Below are 21,674 nucleotides of genomic sequence, written 5' to 3'. Positions count from 1 at the left end.
TCCATTGGCAAACCACTTCTGTCTTGGTGATATTGACAGTCAGCCCCATCCTGCTGTACGCTGTCATCGCCACAGCAAGGACAGTTTGAAGATCCTCCAGAGTATGGGCCACAAGAGCACAGTCGTCTGCATGCTGCAGCTCCAGGACCCACTCTCTACGGAGTTTGGTGGTTGCACGGAGCCTCCTAATGTCAAAGAGGTTGCCATCTAATCTGACGTCCACTGCCACACCACTGCTGTCTTCAGTCTGATTGTGAAGAAACTTGGTAACACACAAGAGGAAGATGTTAAAGAGCACTGGCACTGGTACACACCCCTGCCTCACCCCTGTGCGTAAAAGGAAGGGCTTGGACTCTTGTCCTCCTATGATCACTCGAGCAGTTATCCCATCGTGGAACTGGCGGAGGGTGTTAACAAACTTATTGGGACAGGCAAACCTGAGGAGGACGTTCCATAAGAGCTCACTTTGTACAGTGTTGACTGCTTTGGAGAGGTTGACAAAGGCCATAAACAGGTCTGTTGAGACAAGGCTAAGGGAGCACACCCTGACAGAAAAGCAATGCACAATAGGCAGGCCTTAACAGACCAAGGACCCGGCAGCCTCCTGCAGCCAAGATGTGGGACTGGTTGTCCTGGGACCACCCTTGCCACCTGGATTTACCTCATCATGGTGAAGATAGTGCTACAGGGGATGGCACACCCCCTGTAGCACTTTAAAAACTTCCTTGCACAGGTCTCCAACTCTGACCGCGGTGAACAATATCTGGACCTTACATATGGTTAAAGCCTGACGGCGATGGGGCGCCTGGCAACAGAAGCAGGTACGAATGTACTGGGAGCTCCTAGTCAGAACCCTGCACGGCAGCGGCACAAGGTATTTGGTCGCTAGCAGCTGGGACTGAGTGAGTATTCTACGATACCAATGTCCAACAGAATTTTGTGATCACAATAAAAATGTCCAAGGTTATCACTGCAACTTCTCAGCACAATGGTATGCAACAAGTACAGGTGACAAAACAACAACAGTAGGCAATAAGTCTAGTTCCATCGTTATCGAGTTATTGCTGATGGGATAGTCCTGCAGTACTTGATTTTATTAGTATCCAGCAGTGACTTGCGATCATAAAAAAGACTTGCAAGATGAACAAAAGCACCTTTGATTGGACCTTGAGTGGCCGCTGCATCTGAGCGCACCGCCCTTACTAGTGGTTGCGCAACACTATTACAGCCAAGGGCATCAGAGTTCAGATCTGGCATCTTCTGTAAGGAGTTTCTACGTTCTTCCCATGAACACATGGGTTTCCACTGGGTATTCTGGTTTGCCCCCACAGTCCGAAGACAAACTGGTCAGTAGGTTAACTGGTCATTGTTAATTACTCTTTGATGAGGCTAGGGTTAAACAGGTGAATTGCTGGGCCGGTAGGGTCTGTTCTGCACTGTATCTCTAAATAAATAAATAGTCAAGAACCTATCAAACTCCACTTTAAATATACCCCATGACAGCTGTCTGTGGCAAAGAATTCCCACCCTCTGGCTAAAGATATTCCTCCACATCTGTTCGACAGAGACGTCCTTCTATTCTGAGGCTGAGTCCTCTGGTTCTAAACTCCCCACCTATAGGAAACATCCTCACTATGTCTACTCTGTCTAGGCCCTTCAGTATTTGGTGGGTTTCAATGATATCTCCCTCATTCTTCTAAACTTTGCGAGTACAGGCCCAGAGCCATCAAATACCACTCATAAGTTAACCTTTCATTCCCGGGATCATTCTCATGAACCTCCTCTGGACCCTCTCTAATGCCAGCAATATGGCTCAAAGGGGAGAGTTACTGTACTTTTAGGGGACAATCTAAATTACAGGGAGAAGAAAGGATGAGGGTAACTGAGACATTGACAACTTAACTTGCTAAATACGAATGCAAAGGGGAACTGCTGATGGATAGCATTCATACTCTGTTATCAAGTTGGTAATTCCAGGGTTTTTACAAGGGCTGGTTTTTCCCTACACACAATATACAGCTCCTTCTGCATTTAATGCTCATAGAAGTACGACACAAAAACATGCCCTTTGGCCCATCTAGTCCATGCCAAAACCATTTAAACTGCCTACTCCCATCAACCTGCACCACGACCATAGCTCTCCATACCCCTATTATCCATGAACCTATCCAAACTTTGCTTAAACAATGAAATTGAGCTTGCATGCACCACTTATGCTGGCAGCTCATTCCACACTCTCACAACCCTCTGAGCGAACAAATTACCAAAAATACATGGACCTTTAGCCGGTCGGTGGCGTAGTGGCATCAGCGCTGGACTTCGGAGCGAAGGCTCCCGAGTTCGAACCCAGCCAACTCCCCAGGCACGCTTTCCAACTGTGCTGGGTTGAGCGTCGAGCTAGCAACTCGACCTCATAAAAATGAAATTGCCTGCTACAGAAACATCAACAGCAAAAGCTGATGGCCGATGCTCTCTCATGAGTTTAAAAGGCAATTTCCTTTTTTTTTTTACATGAACCTTGGGTTTAAAAAAAGATCTAAGGAACAGTAAAGTTCAAAGTAAAATTTCTTAAATACCTGTCATTACCTTGAGTTTCTTTTTTTTGGGCATACTTAGCAGATCTATAGAACAGTAACTGTAAATTATAAACATCAGGAACTATTAACTGTAAACAAACTGTGCAAATGCAAATATAAATAAACAGCAATAAATAATGAGCATGAAATAATAATACAAATTAAATGAGTGTGGTTATCCCCTTTTGTTCAAGAGCCTGATGGTTGAGAGCTAGTAACTGCTCTCGAATCTGGTGGTGCAAGTCCAGAGGCTCTTGTGCCTTCTACCTGATGGCAGCAGCGAACAAAGAGCATTGCCTGGGTGGTGAGGATCTTTGATGATGGATGCTGCTTTTCTACAGCAATGTTTCATGTAGATGTGCTCAATGGTTGGGAGGGTTTTACCTGCAATGTATTGAGCTGAATCCACTACCTTTTGTAGGAGTTTCCGCTCCAAGACATTGGTGCTCCCATACCAGGCCGTAATGCTGCCAGTCAGCACACTTTCCACCGCACATCTACAGAAATTTCCCAAGGTTTTCAATGACATACCGAATCTCTGCAGACTTCTGAGGAAGTTGAAGCGCTTTTGTGCTTTCTTCACAATAATATTTATATGATGGGCCCAGGACAGGTCCTCTGAGATAGTGACACCCAGGAATTCAAAGTTACTGACCCTCTCCACCTCCAATCCTCCAATGGTAACTGGCTAATGGACCTTTGGTTTCCTTGGTCTTGTTGACATTGAGTGAGAGGGTGTTATTGCAGCACTCAGCGAAGTTCTCAATCTCCCTCCTTTGATTCAGCCCACAACAGTGTATCATCAGCAAACTTATATCTAGTGTTGGAGCTGACCTTAGCAACACAGTCACAGGTGTAAAATGAGTAAAGCAAGGGGCTAAGTACAAATCCCTGAGGTGCACCTGTGCTGATGGAAATTGGAGAGGAGATGTTTTTGCCATTCGAGACTGACTGGGGTCTACAAGTGACGAAATCCAGGATCCAATTTCACAAGGGGGTATTGAGGCCCAGGTCTTGGAATTTACTGGTTAGTTTAGAGGGGATGACAGTGTTAAATGCTGAGCTGTAATCGATAAAGATTCTGATGTATGCGCCTTTACTGTCCAGATGTTCCAGGGTTGTGTGAAAGCCAATGAGATAACATCTGCTGTAGTGCGAGTGCTTCAGTAGGTGAATTGGAGCGGATCAAAGTTGCCATCCAGACAGAAGTTGGTATGTTACAACACCAGCCTCTCAAAACACTTCATCACTGTGGAAGCAAGTGCCACTGGACAATAGTCATTTAGACAGGTTACCACGCTCTTCTTGGGCACCAATATGATTGAAGCCAGCTTGAAGCAGGTGGGTACCACGTACTGCTGGAGCGAGAGGTTGAAGATATCCATGAATACACCAGACAGTTGGTCCGCACAAGTCTTAAGTACTTGGCCAAGTATTCCATCCAGTATGTAAAATAATTACCAATAAAATTACCCTGGGGATTCTTTTTTCTGCAGCAAGCAAAAGAATGATTAGCTTGAGCAATCAATCACTTTAGTGTGACAAGCAATGCCAGCATCAGTGTCAAACAATTCCAGAGTCAAAGAATCCCAGGGGCCACTGACTTGTATAACCAAAGAAAAAATGGCTCGAGTCACTCAGCACTTTAGTTGCAAGGGTGTTTATTAGATGCATCAAAAAATCAAATTTACAAAAGTTAGCGAAAAGAAAACTGCCAATATTTTTAAATAGTTATCTACCAGACAACACCAAATAGGTTCATACTTTGTACAGTGTGAACTCCTAGCAGCCCCGATCTCTCTCACCCTGAGAGCGAAGAGTCCCACCTATTAAGCAACAGGACATACTATCTTTAATTACCGACAAAGTTAACTTAAGACTACACATGAATTAAAATATGATGCACCCCACTATGTAGTTCCAAGCATATTACAAAATAAACAGAAGTATCTACCTCAAATACAGTACACAAACATATACAGTGGCATGCAAAAATTTAGCCACCCCGGTCAAAATTTCTGTTACTATGAATAGCTAAGCGAGTAAAAGATGAACTAATTCCCAAAAGGCATAAAGTTAAAGATGACACATTTCTTTAATACTTTAAGCAAGAAAACTTTTTATTTCCATCTTTTACAGTTTCAAAATAACAAAAAAGGAAAAGGGCCCGAAGCAAAAGTTTGGGCACCCTGCATGGCAGTACTTAGTACTGCCCCTTTGGCAAGTATCACAGCTTGTAAATGCCTTTTGTAGCCAGCTAAGAGTCTTTCAATTCTTGTTTTGGGGATTTTCACCCATTCTTCCTTGCAAAAGGCTTCTAGTTCTGTGAGCTTCTTGGGCCATATTGCATGCACTGCTCTTTTGAGGTCTATCCACAGATTCTCGATGACGTTTAGGTCGGGGGACTGTGAGGGCCATGGCAAAACCTTCAGCTTGCGCCTCTTGAGGTAGTCCATTGTGGATTTTGAGGTGTGTTTAGGTTCATTATCCTGTTGTAGAAGCCATTCTCTTTTCATCTTCGGCTTTTTTTTACAGACGGTGTGATGTTTGCTTCCAGAATTTGCTGGATTTAATTGAATTCATTCTTCCCTCTACTAGTAAATGTTCCCCGTGCCACTGGCTGCAACACAAGCCCAAAGCATGATCGATCCACCTCCGTACTTAACAGTTGGAGAGGGGCTCTTTTCATGAAATTCTGCACCCTTTTTTCTCCAAACATACCTTTGCTCATTGCGGCCAAAAAGTTATATTCAAGAGGTTCAAAGGAACATCTAAACAGCCTGATGCATTTTGAAAACAAGTCCTCTGGACTGACGAAGTTAAAGTAGCTCGGTTTAGAACTCATCATGAGAATATACTGCGGAAGACGTATGAAGTGCGTACACTCAGCGCAATGACAGCAGAATGATGAGGCGATGTGTGTGTGTGTGTGTGTGTGTGTGTGTGTGTGTGTATAAAGAGTGTGCTTACCGAGTGCTCTCAGTCACATACTCTCATAGAAACCAGCATTTCTGCTGAGTCCATGCCTGCTTGGAAAACTGCACCCTGCACAAGAGAACTATTTACATAATGCATCAAATCCCTCAAGGTACCTAATCCCACAGTGCATTATTATATGCCTTGCACAGATGTCCCTGGATCACACTAACAGGATATCTTCAGCCTAAGTTTACAATTACTGCCGTAGAGTTAAAATACATCAATCATCATTCTCATCCTGAAAGAAATGATCAGTCATAAATAGTAGACAAAGGTCACTTGCAATTTTGAGAATTAAAGCGGTTTGGCCGAGCATAAACCAGATTAATCTTTGCACTCGGATTTCCTCTGTCTCAGCCAGCTATTTAGATATTAACTCTGCCTGGCCAAGTACAAAAAATGATTTAGTGAAATAAATTAAAATGAATCTTATTTAAAATTAATGTTAACAAAACAGATGCAATTGCTTTTTCTATCAACACATCAGAAGAGGATAACCACAAGCAATTGACACTTCCATACTTCTATAGAATAAAGGCTTCTATAGAATAAATATATTTACTGTGCAGGGAATTAAAGATTGCAAGCACAAAGACACCCCCTATTATTTCTTACAGCTGTCTGGAGATTAAATGACTAATTTTAAATCAAGCACCCCTATAGTAGGGGTGGCTGCCATAAACAATTCATACTGAGATCAAAATAGCTGTAAGCTGTAAAAATACTTTTAATTCCATATTAAATAAGTAACTTATTTATTTAGAGTTGATATTCAAAATAAAGATGTATGACAAGAGCTAAACAAGTTAATGGTCAGGTTAGTTCAGTTCAGAATCACTGACGTCATGAAATCTGTCATTATGTTGCAGCAGTACAGTGCAATATAATGCATAATATACACTATAAAATGCAATAATATATAAATAAATAGTACAAAAATAGCGAGGCAGTGTTAATAGATTCATGGACCATTCAGAAATCTGACGGAGGAAGGAACGAGGCTATTCTAAAACTCTATTCTATTGAGTGTCGATCTTCAGACTTGTGTACCTCCTTCCTGAATGTTAGCAATGAGAAGGCACATCCTGGTTGGTGGGGGTCCCTAATAAAGGGGTACTTTTTGAGGCATTGACTTTTAAAGATGTTTTAATATCCTATCGAGTTTTGGTACTCTTGAAACGCAGGGAGAGCAGGTAGCAATTAAGCCCTTCATTGTTCTGCCACTTAAAGCCGATCTGTATCCAGACACCATTCAGTCACCTTTTGATCTACAGCATATTCATTGATAGTACTGTGCAATAAGTATTTATTCACCTCAATGCTGAACATCTTAATTGAACTCCAGCATTCCTAATCTTTTGATGAAGAAAAGAATTCAAAACATCCACTACTCAACTGCACAAATAAGGCTCCATAATTTAATCCTAAAATAGCTTGGATTTAATTTAAAGTTCTTCCCCCGTCTTCTGGATTTCCCCATCAGTAGATGTACTTTTGTAACTCTTGCTCTGCATGAGACCATCAGACATAGGAGCAGAACTAAGCTATATGGCCACTGGATCTGCTCTGCCATTCTATCATGGCTGATTTACTATCCCTCTCAACCCCATTCTCCCCATAACTTTCGACACCCTCACTAATCAAGAACTTATCAACCTCTGCTTTAAATATACCCAATGGTTTGGCCTCCGTAGCCATCCTTGGCAATGAATTCCACAGATTCACCACCCTCTGGCTAAAGAAATCCCTCCTCATCTCTGCTCTAAAGGGATGCCCGTCTATTCTGAGGCTGTGCCCTCTGGTCCTAGACTCTTCCACTATTGGAAACATCCTCTCCATGTTCACTTCATCCAAGCCTTTCAATATTCAATAGGTTTCAATGAGATCATCTTTTTACACTAACAGTGGCGACTGGACTACACCGAGCTCAACGGAATTGAAGGCAATTTTTATGTAACCTAAAAGCATTTAACCCTTTAAGATCTTGCACTATTCTGAAGAATCTGTACTATATCACCTCTAAGGCCAATGCATTGTGTTGTCTAAAAACTGACAACAATTGGAAGAGTGTCAAGGCCATAAAGTGGATGCAGATGAAATCCACCGCCAAGATATTAGGATTGAGAAACCTTAGTTAGCAGAAATTCTCATTAGCAAAAGCTCATCAATAGAGTTACTGAGTTGTACAGCATAGATACAGGCCATATAGCCTAACTTGCCCACTGCAACCAGTAAACACCCTGCCATATTAAATCCATCTCTCAGCACTTCATTAACAACCCTCTACACCTCAGCAATCTAAGTGTTTATCTACATACTTCCTAAATGCTCTACTTCAACCACTTTCTCAAGGAGTGCATTCCATGTACTTGTCACTCTCTGGGAGAAGGTGTCCCTGACATATTTACCCAAAATCTATGTTGTCTAGTTTAGTCTACTTCCGACATAGGGAAAAGGATCCAACAGTCCACACCATCTATAACCCTCACAACTTGATATACTGCCGTCAATGTCTGCTCTTAATTTCCTTTGCTTCAGCCAGAACTATCATAGTCACCAGTCTCTCTCTATCCCAGGCAACATCCTGGTAAATATCCACTCCACCCTCTCCGGTGCCATCACATCCTCCCTGCAGCACAGTGACCAGAACTGTGCACAAACCATAGGAGCAGAATTCAGCCCATCGAGCCTGCATCACCATTCCATCATGACTAATTTATTAACCTTCTCAACTTCATTCTCCTGCCTTCTCTCTGCAACGTTTGATGTCCCTACTAATTAAGAACCTATCAATATCCGGTTTAAATATACCTGGTGACTTGACCTCCACAGCCACCTGTGGCAATGAATTACACAGATTCACCATCTCTGGCTGCAGAAATTCCTCCTCATCTCTGTTATAAATGGACATCCTTCTAATCTGAGGCTGTGCCCTCTGGTCCAGACTCTCAAAGTATTGAAAACATTCTCACTATGTCCACTCTATCCAGTCCTTTCAAAATCCGGTAGGTTTCAACGAAATCCTGCCTCATTTTTCTAAACCCCAGGAGTAAAGGCCCAGAGCCGTCAAATGCTCCTCGTACAATAAACCTTTTATTCCCCGGATTTTTCTCATGAACGTGCTCTGGATGCTCTCCAATGCCAGCACATCCTTCCCTAGATAAGAGGCCCAAAACTGCTCATAATACTCCATATGAGCAATGCCTTATAGAGTTTCAGCATTAAATCCTTATTTTATATTCTAGCCCTCTTGAAATGTGTGCAGCTGAGGTCTGACAAAGTTTTCATGTTGGAGCATAACCTCCCTAGTTCCTCATCCAATGCCCCCTCCAACGAAGGCCAGTATCCCTTATGCCTTCCTGACCATGTTGTCTACCTATGGACTTGTTCTTAAAGATCCCCAAGACTCAAATGTGGTGTATGTCATAGTCTGACTAGTGCTACCAAAATAAATCAATAAAGTAGCAAAGGCAAAATATAAAGATTCCCAAAGAGTATGAAAGGTATTAGTATAACCATACCCAAGGGTCTCTTGGAGCTCTTCTTTAAACAGAGTCATACACATAAAATGCTGGAGGAACTCAGCAGGTCAGGCAGCATCTACACAGAGGAATAAATCATTGACGTTTTGGGCCAAGACCTTTCATCAGGATTGGAAAGGGTCCAAGTGCCTTTCCAGTCCTAATAAAGGACTGTTTATTACTTTCCATAGATGTTGCCTGACCTGGTGAGTTTCTCCAGCATTTAGTGTGTGTTACTCTGGATTTCCAGCATCTGCAGAATCTTGCGTTTCTATTTCAAGCATTTCCATTTTCAACAGCAACATACAAGGTGCAATTGCCCCTACTTCACATTCTCAAATATGCAGACATAGTATCTTTTAATTTCAATAGAATAAAAGATGGAGGAGAATGCAAGTCTCTACCCTGAATAGTCTACAAAAATATATACGCTGGTTAAAACAAAATGCACACTTACCCGATCACAGGTTAGACACTGCACAGAGCTCACAACTGTACCATCGAAGACGTCGGAGATAACGCTCTTGTACTTCGCTTGTTTTCTTTTTTTCAGTGGTGTAAAAGAGGCAACTTAAGTAGAGACAAAATGAAAAGAATTTTACTGGGAAGGAATTTTTAAATTAAAATGTTATGAACTTGTCACACTAATGAAGAAACACCAGGTTATAATTGACTGGGTAAAAGAGGAAGTAGGAGATATTTGGCACCTGGGCTCCAAATGTGACAGAAAAGGAAAAAAAGGAAATTCCCAATGATTCCATGAAAATAACTTGAACAGCACCAATTCCATTCCAGTCCCCCCAAAAAATTCAGGAAGTTAAAAAAAAATTGAGTACTTTGTTCATTTTGCACTAAAATTGACATTTTTTTTCTAATTGTGAGCTTTCCTGTGAAAATGTTATTTTAACTATAAATTTATGTTTTTCTTGAAAATGCTGCTTTTCTGAAACTACTTCCCCATGATGCTCTGGTAAAGATGGTGCTGGTGAAACATGGCAACACTATATAGGCAGCAAACAAAACTAATAATTACACTTTTTCTGGATTATGGTCACTGCATTCCACATCCTGTAATTTCCCTTTGGGAGTCGTGCTTTTGTACCATCTGATGATGGATTCAGCAAAGGGGACCCTTGAAAATGCAGGTGCTGCCACTTCGACCACAGCTGGAGCTTACTTGGGGCCAGATTGAAGCAGCGGGGTCTGGGTCTGAAAGCAAAAAAACGAACCAACGTTTGGCCGATTTAGACACCAAGCCAGATTAAAAAGATCAAGGCATCAAAGCCAAAGGCAAAGGACAAAATGGTGTTCAGCTCACTACTCCACGAGGTTTACTCGATTCAGGGCTTAACTAACTCTGCAACTGTGGCCTGCAACCGTCAGCATTCGCCCTAGCGTGAACTGGCTCTGTGGCTATGGACGCACTTTTGGTGACTGTGGTTAATGCTCTGGGCGTTATTTGTTTATTATTGTTTGCACACGCGTGTTTGACAATTTTTTAAAAATAGGTTCTATTTCCTTTTTTTGTTTTGTAGATGCCTGCAAGAAGATGAATCTGAAGGTTGTATATAGTATACATACTTTGATAATGTATTTCAACTTTAATGCTGCTGCATGTTACTCACTGCATCTGTGCATACATGCACTTGTGCAAATGACAATAAACATGACTGGACTCAAATCTCATGCAGAGTTAGGAGTCCAAACTGGAAAGTGAAAATTGTCAAAGTCAAAGTAAATTTATTATCAAAGTGTGAATATGTTACCGTATACTACCCTGAGATATATTTTCTTGCAGGCATTCAGGGTAGAACATAGAAATACAATATAATCAATGAAAAAGTACACACAAAGATTAACAAGCAACCAATGAGCATAAGAAGATAAACTGTGCAAATAGAAGAAAAACACATAAATAATATATAAACAATACTGAGAACGTGAGCTGTAGAATCCTTGAAAGTGAGTCTGTAGGTTGTGGAATCACTTCATAGTTGAGGCTAATGACTTTCCCTAAAGCTTGGTGGTATAGGGCCTAAGACCAACTTCCCAATGGTAGCACTGAGAAGAGTGTATGGTCTGGATGGTGAGCTCTTGCTGACGAATGGTGGAATTCTGAAAGGAACTTAGTGGTTTGGCAGAATGAACAGTCAAGACCTCGCTGGACTGAAAATTGCGGGGGACAGCGCTGTTATGAGCAGCACTTATGAGTAATAAGAGTTCAGCTATGTAGTCAAACTGCATCCAGGATTACAGATGTTGATATGCACTGGCAAAATTAATTAAATACATTTTCCATTAGTATAGAGTACAATATTTCACAGAGAGTTAACTGAAAGTCAGTTGAAAGTGATATGGGGGGAGGGGTGCCTGGTGGTGTACTGCTCTCCTTGTGTGTGAAGTAGAAAGTATACAATTCAGCAGTAAGCCAAACTCCGCTCAACTGAACATGTGAGTCAGGATCTAGCGTCCAAGCACCAAATGCTTTATTTGGGCAGCACTCACAATTGAGTAAGAGCAAAAAGATGATGATTTTGATGGCGCAAAGACAGACAGAGGCATTGATCGTGTGAATAGTCAGAGGCTTTTTCCCCAGGACTGAAATGGCTAGCACGCAATGGCATAGTTTTTAAGGTGCTTGGAAGTAGGTATAGATGAGATGTCAGGGGTAATGGGCTGCCAGCGGCGGAGGCGGAAACGATAGGCTCTTTTAAGACAATCCTGGATAGGTACATGGAGCTTAGAAAAATAGAGGGCTATGAGTAAGTCTAGGTAGCTCTAAGGTAAGGACATGTTCATAGAAACATAGAAAACCTACAGCACAATACAGGCCCTTCTGCCCACAAAATTGCACCAATCATGTCCCTACCTTAGAAATTACTAGACTTCCCCATAGCCCTCTATTTCTCTGAGAATATCTAAAAGTCTCTTAGAAGACCCTATTGTATCCACCTACACCACCGCTGCCGACAGTCCATTCCATGCACTCACCACTCTCTGAGTAAAAGACTTACCCCTGACATCTCCTCTGTACCTACTCCCCAGCACCATAAACCTGCATCCTCTTTTGGCAACCATTTCAACCCTGGGAAAAAGCCTCTGACTATCCACACGATCAATGCCTCTTGTCACCTTATACACTTCTATCAGGTCACCTCTCATCTTCTGTCGCTCCAAGGTGAAAAGGCCCAGTTCACTCAACCTGTTTTCAAAAGGCATGCTCCTTAATCCAGGCAACATCCTTGTAAATCTCCTCTGCACGCTTTCTATGGTTTCCACATCCTACCTGTAGTGAGGCGACCAGAACTGAACACAGTACTCCAAGTGGGGTCTGACCAGGGTCCTATGTAGCTGCAACATTACCTCTCGGCTCCTAAATTCAATTCCACGATTGGTGAAGGCCAATACACCGTACGCCTTCACAGTGTCCTAAACACAAAATAATCTGCAGATGCTGTTGTCAAAGGAACACTCACAATGCGCTGGAGGAACTCAGCGGGTCAGTCAGCATCATCTTTTCAACTGATGCTGACTAACGTGCTGAGTTCCTCCAGCGCATTGTGAGTGTTCCTCTAACCACAGTGCCAAGAGTCTTACCATTAATGCTATATTCTGCCATCATATTTGACCTACCAAAATGAACCACCTCACACTTATCTGGGTTGAACTCCATCTGCCACTTCTCAGCCCAGTTTTGCATCCTATCAATATTCTGCTCTAACCTCTGACAGCCCTCCATACTCTACACAACACCCCCAACCTTTGTGTCATCAGCAAACTTACTAACCCATCCCTCCACTTCCTCATCCAGGTCATTTATAAAAATCACAAAGAGTAAGGGTCCCAGAACAGATCCCTGAGGCACACCACTGGCCACCGACATCCATGCAGAATATGACCCATCTACAACCACTCTTTGCCTTCTGTGGGCAAGCCAGTTCTGGATCCACAAAGCAATGTCCCCTTGGATCCCAAGCCTCCTTACTTTCTCAATAAGCCTTGCATGGGGTACCTTATCAATTGCCTTGCTGAAATCCATATACACTACACCTACTGCTCTTCCTTCATCAATGTGTTTAGTCACATCCTCAAAAAATTCAATCAGGCTCATAAGGCATGACCTGCCCTTGACAAAGCCATGCTGACTATTCCTAATCATATTATACCTCTCCAAATGTTCATAAATCCTGCCTCTCAGGATCTTCTTCATCAACTTACCAACCACTGAAGAAAGACTCACTGGTCTATAATTTCCTGGGCTATCTCTACTCCCTTTCTTGAATAAAGGAACAACATCCGCAACCCTCCAATCCTCCAAAACCTTTCCCGTCCCCATTGATGATTCAAAGATCATCGCCAGAGGCTCAGCAATCTCCTCCCTTGCCTCCCACAGTAGCCTGGGGTACATTTCATCCGGTCCCAGCGACTTATACAACTTGATGCTTTCCAAAAGCTCCAGCACATCCTCTTTCTTAATATCTACATGCTCAAGCTTTTCAGTCAGCACTACAATCACCAAGATCCTTTTCCATAGTGAATATTGAAATAAAGTATTCATTAAGTACCCCTGCTATTTCCTCCGGTTCCATATACACTTTCTCACTGTCACACTTGATAGGTCACATTCTTTCATGTCTTATCCCCTTGCTCTTCATGTACTTGTAGAATGCCTTGGGGTTTTCCTTAATCCTGCCTGCCAAGGCCTTCTCATGGCTCCTTCTGGCTCTCCTAATTTCCTTTTTAAACTCCTTCCTGTTAGCCCTATAATCTTCTAGATCCCTAACATTACCGAACTCTCTGAACTTTTTGTAAGCTTTCCTTTTCTTCATGACTAGATTCATCACAGCCTCTGTACACCACGGTTCCTGTTCCCTACCATAACTTCCTTGTCTCATTGGAACGTACCTATGCAGAACTCCACACAAACATCCCCTGAACATTTGCCATATTTCTTCCGTACTTTTCCCTGAGAACATCTGTTCCCAGTTTAAGCTTCCAATTTCCTGCCTGATAGCCTCATAATTCCTCTTACTCCAATTAAACGCTTTTCTAACTCGTCTGTTCCTATCTCTCTCCAATGCTATTGTAAAGGAGATAGAATTATGATCGCTATCTCCAAAATGCTCTCCCACTGTGAGATCTGACACCTGACCAGGTCCTCTTGTAGGCTTATCTACATATTGTGTCAAGAAGCCTTCCTGCACACACCTAACAAACTCCCCCCCCATATAAACCCCTTGCTCTAGGGAGATACCACTCGATATTTGGGAAATTAAAATCTCCCATCACGACAACTCTGTTATTATTACACCTTTCCAGGATCTGTTTCCCTACCTGCTCCTCGATATCCCTGTTACTATTGGGCGGCCTATAAAAAGTACCCAGTAAAGTTATTGACCCCTTCCTGTTCCTAACCTCCACCCACAGAGACAATCCCTCAACGACGTCCACCTTTTCTGCAGCCGTGACACTATCTCTGATCAACAGTGCCACGCCCCCACCTCTTTTGCCTCTCTCCCTGTCCTTTCTGAAACATCTAAAACCCGGCACTTGAAATAACCATTCCTGTCCCTGAGCCATCCAAGTCTCTGTAATGGCCACCACATCATAGCTCCAAGTACTGATCCACGCTCTAAACTCATCCACTTTGTTCACAATACTACTTGCGTTAAAGTAGTCACATCTCAAACTGTCCATCTGAGCGCGTCCCTTCTCTATCACCTGCCTATCTTCCCTCACACACTGTCTCCAAGCTTTCTCTATTTGTGAGCCAACCGCCTCTTCCCCAGTCTCTTCAGTTTGGTTCCCACCCCCCAACGATTCTAGTTTAAACTCTCCCCAGTAGCCTTAGCAAACCTTCCCACCAGGATATTGGTCCCCCTGGGATTCAAGTGCAACCTGTCCTTTCCGTACAGGTCATACCTGCCCCAAAAGAGGCCCCAATGATCCAGAAATCTGAATCGCTGCCCCCTGCTCCAATCCTTCAGCCACGCATTTATCCTCCACCTCATTCTACTCCTATACTCACTGTCACGTGGCACAGGCAGTAATCCCGAGATGACTATATTTGCGGTCCTGCTTCTCAACTTCCTTCCCAACTCCCTAAAGTCTTTTTTCAGGACCTCTTCCCTTTTCCTACCTATGTCACTGGTACCAATATGTACCACGACCTCTGGCTGTTCTCCCTCCCACTGCAGGATATCTTGGACGCGATCTGAAACATCCCGGACCCTGGCTCCTGGGAGGCAAACTACCATCCGAGTTTCTTTCCTGCGTCCACAGAATCACCTGTCTGACCCCCTAACTGTAGAGTCCCCTATCATTACTGCCTTCCTCTTCCTTTCCCTACCCTTCTGAGCCACAGGGCCGGACTCTGTGCCAGAGGCACGGCCACTGTTGCTTCCTCCAGGTAGGCTGTCCCCTCCAACAGTACACAAACAGGAGTACTTATTGTCAAGGGGCACAGCCACAGTGGTACTCTCTAGTACCTGACTCTTCTCCTTCCCTCTCCTGACTGTTACCCACTTGTCTGTCTCCCATGGTCCCGGTGTGACCACCTGCCTATAACTCCTTTCTATCACCTCCTCACTCTCCCTGACCAGACGAAGGTCATCAAGCTGCATCTCCAGTTCCCTAACGCGATCCCTTAGGTGCTGCAGCTCGACACACTGGGTGCAGATATGGCCGTCCGGGAGGCTGGGAGACTCCAGGACCTCCCACATCTGACACCGAGCACAGAAAACAAGCCTCACACACGTACTACTTTCTTTCTGCAAATAACACAGGTAAACCTACCTCGCCTCGTTACAGCTTAAGCCCATTGAGCCAAAGCCCTATCACTCTGCCACTTCTTCCACTTGGAGGTGGAAGCATTGGAAAGGGTACAGAGGAGATTTACCAGGATGCTGCCTGGTTTAGAAAGTATGCATTATGATCAGAGATTAAGGGAGCTAGGGCTTTACTCTTTGGAGAGAAGGAGGATGAGAGGAGACATGATAGAGGTGTACAAGATAATAAGAGGAATAGATAGAGTGGATAGCCAGCGCCTCTTCCCCAGGGCACCACTGCACAATACAAGAGGGCATGGCTTTAAGGTAAGGGGTGGGAAGTTCAAGGGGGATATTAGAGGAAGGTTTTTTACTCAGAGTGTGGTTGGTGCATGGAATGCACTGCCTGAGTCAGTGGTGGAGGCAGATACACTAGTGAAGTTTAAGAGACTACTAGACAGGTATATGGAGGAATTTAAGGTGGGGGGCTTATATGGGAGGCAGGGTTTGAGGGTCGGCACAATATTGTGGGCCGAAGGGCCTGTAATGTGCTGTACTATTCATGTTCTATGTTCTCACTCCGCAGCCGCTGGATATGGCGGTCTTCTTTTTAAACTCTTCCCGCTCTACTGGCTGACGTCATGCGCCTGCACAGTCTTGCCTCTCTTTTACCCCGAGTAGTAAAACTGCCTTTGCTCCGGAAATCCTTAGCCGTTCACCCACAGCCTTCTTGCTCCAAATCAAAATCAAGCACAGCTTTGTGGGCTGAAGGGCCTGCATTGTGCTATAGGTTTTCTATGTTTCTATGTTTCTACAACACAGGATTGTGTATATGCACTTTTGTCTGGATATCTCCACCAAAAAACAATATGGCTGCCCTCCCTGACATGGTCCAACTGTATTTCAGAATTAAAGTCAGCAGTGCTATCAAAATAAAAGCCTGATTAGAGGGTAAAATAAACAGACAATACCTTTTTTGTGTGAGGAGGCAAGACCTCCCCACACTGAAGAAGATCTTGGTGGGCTGCTGGACAGCCTTGAATTTGCTTCATTCAGCATAGGACTACTAGGTCTTGAAGAACTGTGCACCGACACGTCAGCAGTAATCTCTAAAAATAAGAAAAATGAGCGTTACTTGTACTACGCAACTCAAAGAAAATGTGAAAGCAGTTTTTCTGTATAATGTAGTTAGAAACAAGCTCACTAATTTCTTAACGCAAACACAAGGAAATCTGCAGATGCTGGAGTTTCAAGCAAAACACATAAAAGTTGCTGGTGAACGTAGCAGGCCAGGCAGCATCTCTAGGAAGAGGTACAGTTGACGTTTCGGGCCGAGACCGCTTGTCAGGACTACTAAAAGAAGAGTTAGTAAAGAGACTTGAAAGTGGGAGGGGGAGGGGGAGATCCGAAATGATAGGAGAAGCAGGAGGGGGAGGGATGGAGCTAAGAGCTGGACAGTTGATTGGCAAAAGGGATATGAGAGGATCATAGGACAGGAGCCTAAGGAGAAAGAAGAGGCGGGGGGGGGGGGGGGGTCTCCCAGTGGCCACACATTTTAATTCCACGTCCCAGTCCCACTCTGATATGTCTATCCACAGCCTCCTCTATTGTAAAGATTAAGCCACACTCAGGTTGGAGGAACAACACCTTATATTCCGTCTGGGTAGCCTGCAACCTGATGGCATGAACACTGACTTCTCTAACTTCCGCTAATACCCCACCTCCCCCTCGTACCCCATCCGTTATTTATTTTTATACACACATTCTTTCTCTCTCTCCTTTTTCTCCCTCTGACTATACCCCTTGCCCATCCTCTGTGTTCCCCCCTCCCCCTTTTCATTCTCCCTAGGCCTCCTGTCCCATGATCCTCTCATATCCCTTTTGCCAATCACTTGTCCAGCTCTTGGCTCCATCCCTCCCCCTCCTGTCTTCTCCTATTATTTCCGATCTCCCCCTCCCCCTCCCACTTTCAAATCTCTTTCTGGCTCTTCTTTCAGTTAGTCCTGACGAAGGGTCTCTGCCCGAAACGTCGACTGTACCTCCTCCTAGAGATGCTGCCTGGCCTGCTGCGTTCACCAGCAACTTTTATGTGTGTCACTAATTTCTTTTTGTTTTTTGTACTCCATTGCCTATAAATTGCATTTTACTTATTTCTGGCAGTACGTGCTTCTGCATTTATCTTTATGCCCAATTTAGGGACTCACAAATGATTCAGCTTTATCAATTTATATTAAAAATACAATAACTTGGGTATGTTCTGCTGATTTGGTGTACCTTTGAACCTTTTTTGAACTAAAGTGACGAATATCACTACCGTAAGGAGCAAATGCAGGCACTTTAAATACAGCATCCATCATCAAGGACCCCCACCATACAAGACCATGCTCTATTATCGCTCAGACCACCAAAGCAGGAGGAAGAGGAACCTTTGGTCCAACACTATCACATTCAGGTACAGTTATTACCCCTCAATCATCAAGCTCTGGAAACGACATGGATAACTTTCACAGACTCAACTCTGAACAAATTCTATGACCTACCAACTCACTTTCAAGGACTCTTTTATAACTTTTGTTATTAGTATTATCTTTTTAAATTTGTACATTATTTTCTTTTGCACATTGGTTGCTTGTCAGTCTTTACTTATGTATTGTTTTCATAGATTCTATTGTATTTCTTTACTTTTCCTATCAATGCCTGCATGTAAATGATTCTCAATATAGTATATGGTAACATATACATACTTTGATGATAAATTTACTTTAAGCTGTGAACTTTTGGCAGCTGGCTGTAGTTTTCAGTTCAACATCAGCCTTATAACTGATGGCAAACAGGTCTCACCTTTAAAGTACACTCTTCATTACAGCCATATCAACTATTTAAAGGGGTGCCATGGAGGAAGGAGAAAACTCAGGAGAGAGGGTTAAGCATTTTTCATTATGTCTGGCCACATCACTTTCTCCTAATGACTCTGCCCTCTCAATAACCCCTGTGCTCTCTAATGGCCCTAAACCAAATAAGCAACACTTTCATAATGCTTACAGGGATTAGAGGAGTGATTGCGGCAGTGAACAACTAAAACAAACAACTCATTGTCAGAGGATTGATTGCTTGCACAAACAGATCAGTGATCAGTCAGGGGGGTATAATGAGGAAGAAAACAGCAACGTCACATGTATTTAAAGCGATGTTGATAGGTTCTTGATCAACTTGGATGTCAAAGGTTACGGGGAGAAGCCAGGAGAATGGGGTTGAGGGGATAACAAATCAGCTCTAATGGAACGGCGGAGCAGACTCGATAGGTCGAATGGCCTAATCCTGCTCCCGTGTCTATGGTCCTATTAAGTACCAGAAAGGACACTAATTTACGCACAGTTGGTAACAATGGATGGGGTTTACACCCTGTTTTACTGCAAGTGAGGTCATGGGCTGTAAATTGCATATTTCCATACCAATTTCAATCATTAATGAAATGAGCATTAAGCACATTAATGATATTATCACATCTATTATTAACAGCAAAGAAATAATACCCACACCCAGACTACCCAGTCCAATTTTCCTTCATGCTGTAATGGACACAGTTGTGTTAAAACATCTGGAGGAGTCTAAATTCAGAGGGCACAGCCCCAGAATAGAAGGGCATCCCTTTGGATCAGAGATGAGAAGGAATTTCTTCAGCCAGTAGGTGATAAATCTGTGGAATTCACTGCCACAGACAGCTGTGGCAGCCAGGTCATCGGGTATATTTAAAGGGGAGGTTGGTAGGTTCTTAACTAGTAAAGGCATTCAAGATTACAGGGAGAAGGCAGGAGAAGGATAATAAGTCAGCCACAATGGAATGGTAGGGCATGGGCTGGGTGGCCAAATTCTGCTCATATGTCTTACAGTCTTAAGGCAAGCTCAAATGTGCAGAGGTATTCAACTTCTATCAATATCTATTAAACAATTTGAAAATTGTTACGAAAAAAGAAGGCAGCACAGGATTTGGGAAGTTGTGAGCATAAATATGGCAAATAAAATATATATGGATCTTTGAAAGCAGGACAACAAATGGAAAATTTCTACACACAGTAAACAGGAGCAGCAGGTCCAGGGGAGCAAGATTACGAAGATACTGGTTGCAGCACAATGCAGGAAACTTATTTACATGTTGGCAGTCTATAATATAAATTACATAGCAACCATAGTCTAACATATATTCTCTCAAAATTAATGGAAAGAGAGGAATTTAATATTTTGACATTCCAGCCCCCAGCATATATTCAGACAGTGTTGATCATTAATGCGAATGATACATTTCACTGGTGTTTCAATATGCATGTGACAAATAAAACTAACCTTTAATCTTTCAAGTGCTGTGTATCAATCAGCTCTCAATCACTGCCAAGAGCTTTATCAATTGAGAACATGGGGTAACACGTCTTTAACTATTACAGTTCATGTTGATTTATCCTCAGTGCTGTTATGAAGAGACTGAAAGGTCAAGCTGAAATACTATTAGCTAGTATTCCTTCATCTGCCGTGATCCTCCCTCAGGGATTCTCTCTCCAAACAACTTCAGCTTTCCTTCATTTTAAAGCATTTCTTGAAACACACTTCTTGGCTATGCTGTGGGTTAACATATCCCAGCAACTTCTCACAAGATTGCCATCAAATTGTATACAACTTTAAGACATGCAGATAGATTACTGTGATAAAGATGCTGTATAAAGGAAAGTTACGTTTGGGTGAGACAGAGGAGATGTTATCCCATACACTTTCTCGCACTATTCTGGGTTGTGACTCTACATTACTATCTGACACAGAAACAGGCCCTTCCAGCCCAAAAATCCCCTGCCACCCAATTATACTCATGTGATCAATTAACCTACTAACCTTTGCAACTTTACAATGTGGGAGGAAACACGTGGGAGAAGGTACAAACTCCTTACAGACAGTGGCGGGAATTGAATCCAGGTTGCAAGCACTGCAAAACGTTGCACTAACTGTCATACTACCGTGCCACCCTCCTCTTTAGGATGTACTGGTTAAGGAGAGACCAGAAGAGCACACAAAAGAAAAATCAAGCAGTGACCATGCGGGGTATTAACCTAAAAAAAAATCCACAGAATATAGGCCTGTATGCCCCCAACTGCCCAGCAAACTGCTTTGAACATAATGACTGAGTACTCTTTGATCAGTACCTGTGGAAGTGTCCATGTCTTTATCTAAATCATCTCCAGAGCCATGGTTATAAAGTTTATGCAGTATGTTTCTCTCTTGTGGCCGGACTTTTACTGGTGTGTGGTTTTTCAGTTCCTCGTGCACCAGGTCTCCCCCCTGATCTTCCACCAACATCTTTGAGTTGGTCTCACCATCAGCCTTGTCACTGCCAGCACACGAGTCACAGGACTGAAATTCATTATCTGACATGTTTTCTTCCTCCATTTGTTCTTCCATGGTTACACACTGGGAATCTTCAGTCTGTTCTGTGACTTGTTCCTTCAGTTCTTCATGAAGTTGATCCATCAAACAGCGCAAAAATTCTTGGGCATCCTGGGGAACAGACACAACAGTATTAAAGCTAAGATCTGGCAAATTACAACTATTCTCTAAGTCTACAGATTACATTAAGGAGCTTAATGTAAAGGAACACTTAGAAGGCAGTGATCATAATATGGTTGAATTCATACTGCAATTTGAGAGGGAGAAGCATAACACATATATTAGTATCGCAATGGAAAAAAGGGTATTACAGAAGCACGAGAGAGGAGCTTGCTCAGGTGGATTGGAGGAGGACACTGGTGGGGATGATGGCAGGACAGAGATGGCTGAAGTTTCTGGGGATA

The 21,674-nt window shown here is 43.1% G+C and overlaps 1 protein-coding gene across 3 annotated transcripts in view; it reads right to left on the bottom strand.

The window, feature by feature from the left end:
* Positions 1-21,674, bottom strand: part of usp33 (ubiquitin specific peptidase 33) — a 129,921-nt gene that overhangs the window by 73,245 nt on the left and 35,002 nt on the right. For all 3 annotated transcript variants that reach the window (XM_072273338.1, XM_072273339.1, XM_072273337.1), the window contains exons 11-13: positions 21,030-21,381; positions 16,815-16,952; positions 9,534-9,646 (exon numbers count right to left, since the gene is read on the bottom strand). In XM_072273338.1, coding sequence (XP_072129439.1) covers positions 9,534-9,646; positions 16,815-16,952; positions 21,030-21,381 — 603 coding nt within the window. The remainder of the gene's footprint in view (positions 1-9,533; positions 9,647-16,814; positions 16,953-21,029; positions 21,382-21,674) is intronic.

The sequence above is a fragment of the Mobula birostris genome, chromosome 12 (assembly GCF_030028105.1).
Source record: "Mobula birostris isolate sMobBir1 chromosome 12, sMobBir1.hap1, whole genome shotgun sequence".
Lineage (NCBI taxonomy): Eukaryota > Metazoa > Chordata > Chondrichthyes > Myliobatiformes > Myliobatidae > Mobula > Mobula birostris.
Note: the sequence above shows the minus strand (reverse complement) of the source record. Positions and strands in the feature narration are given on the sequence as shown.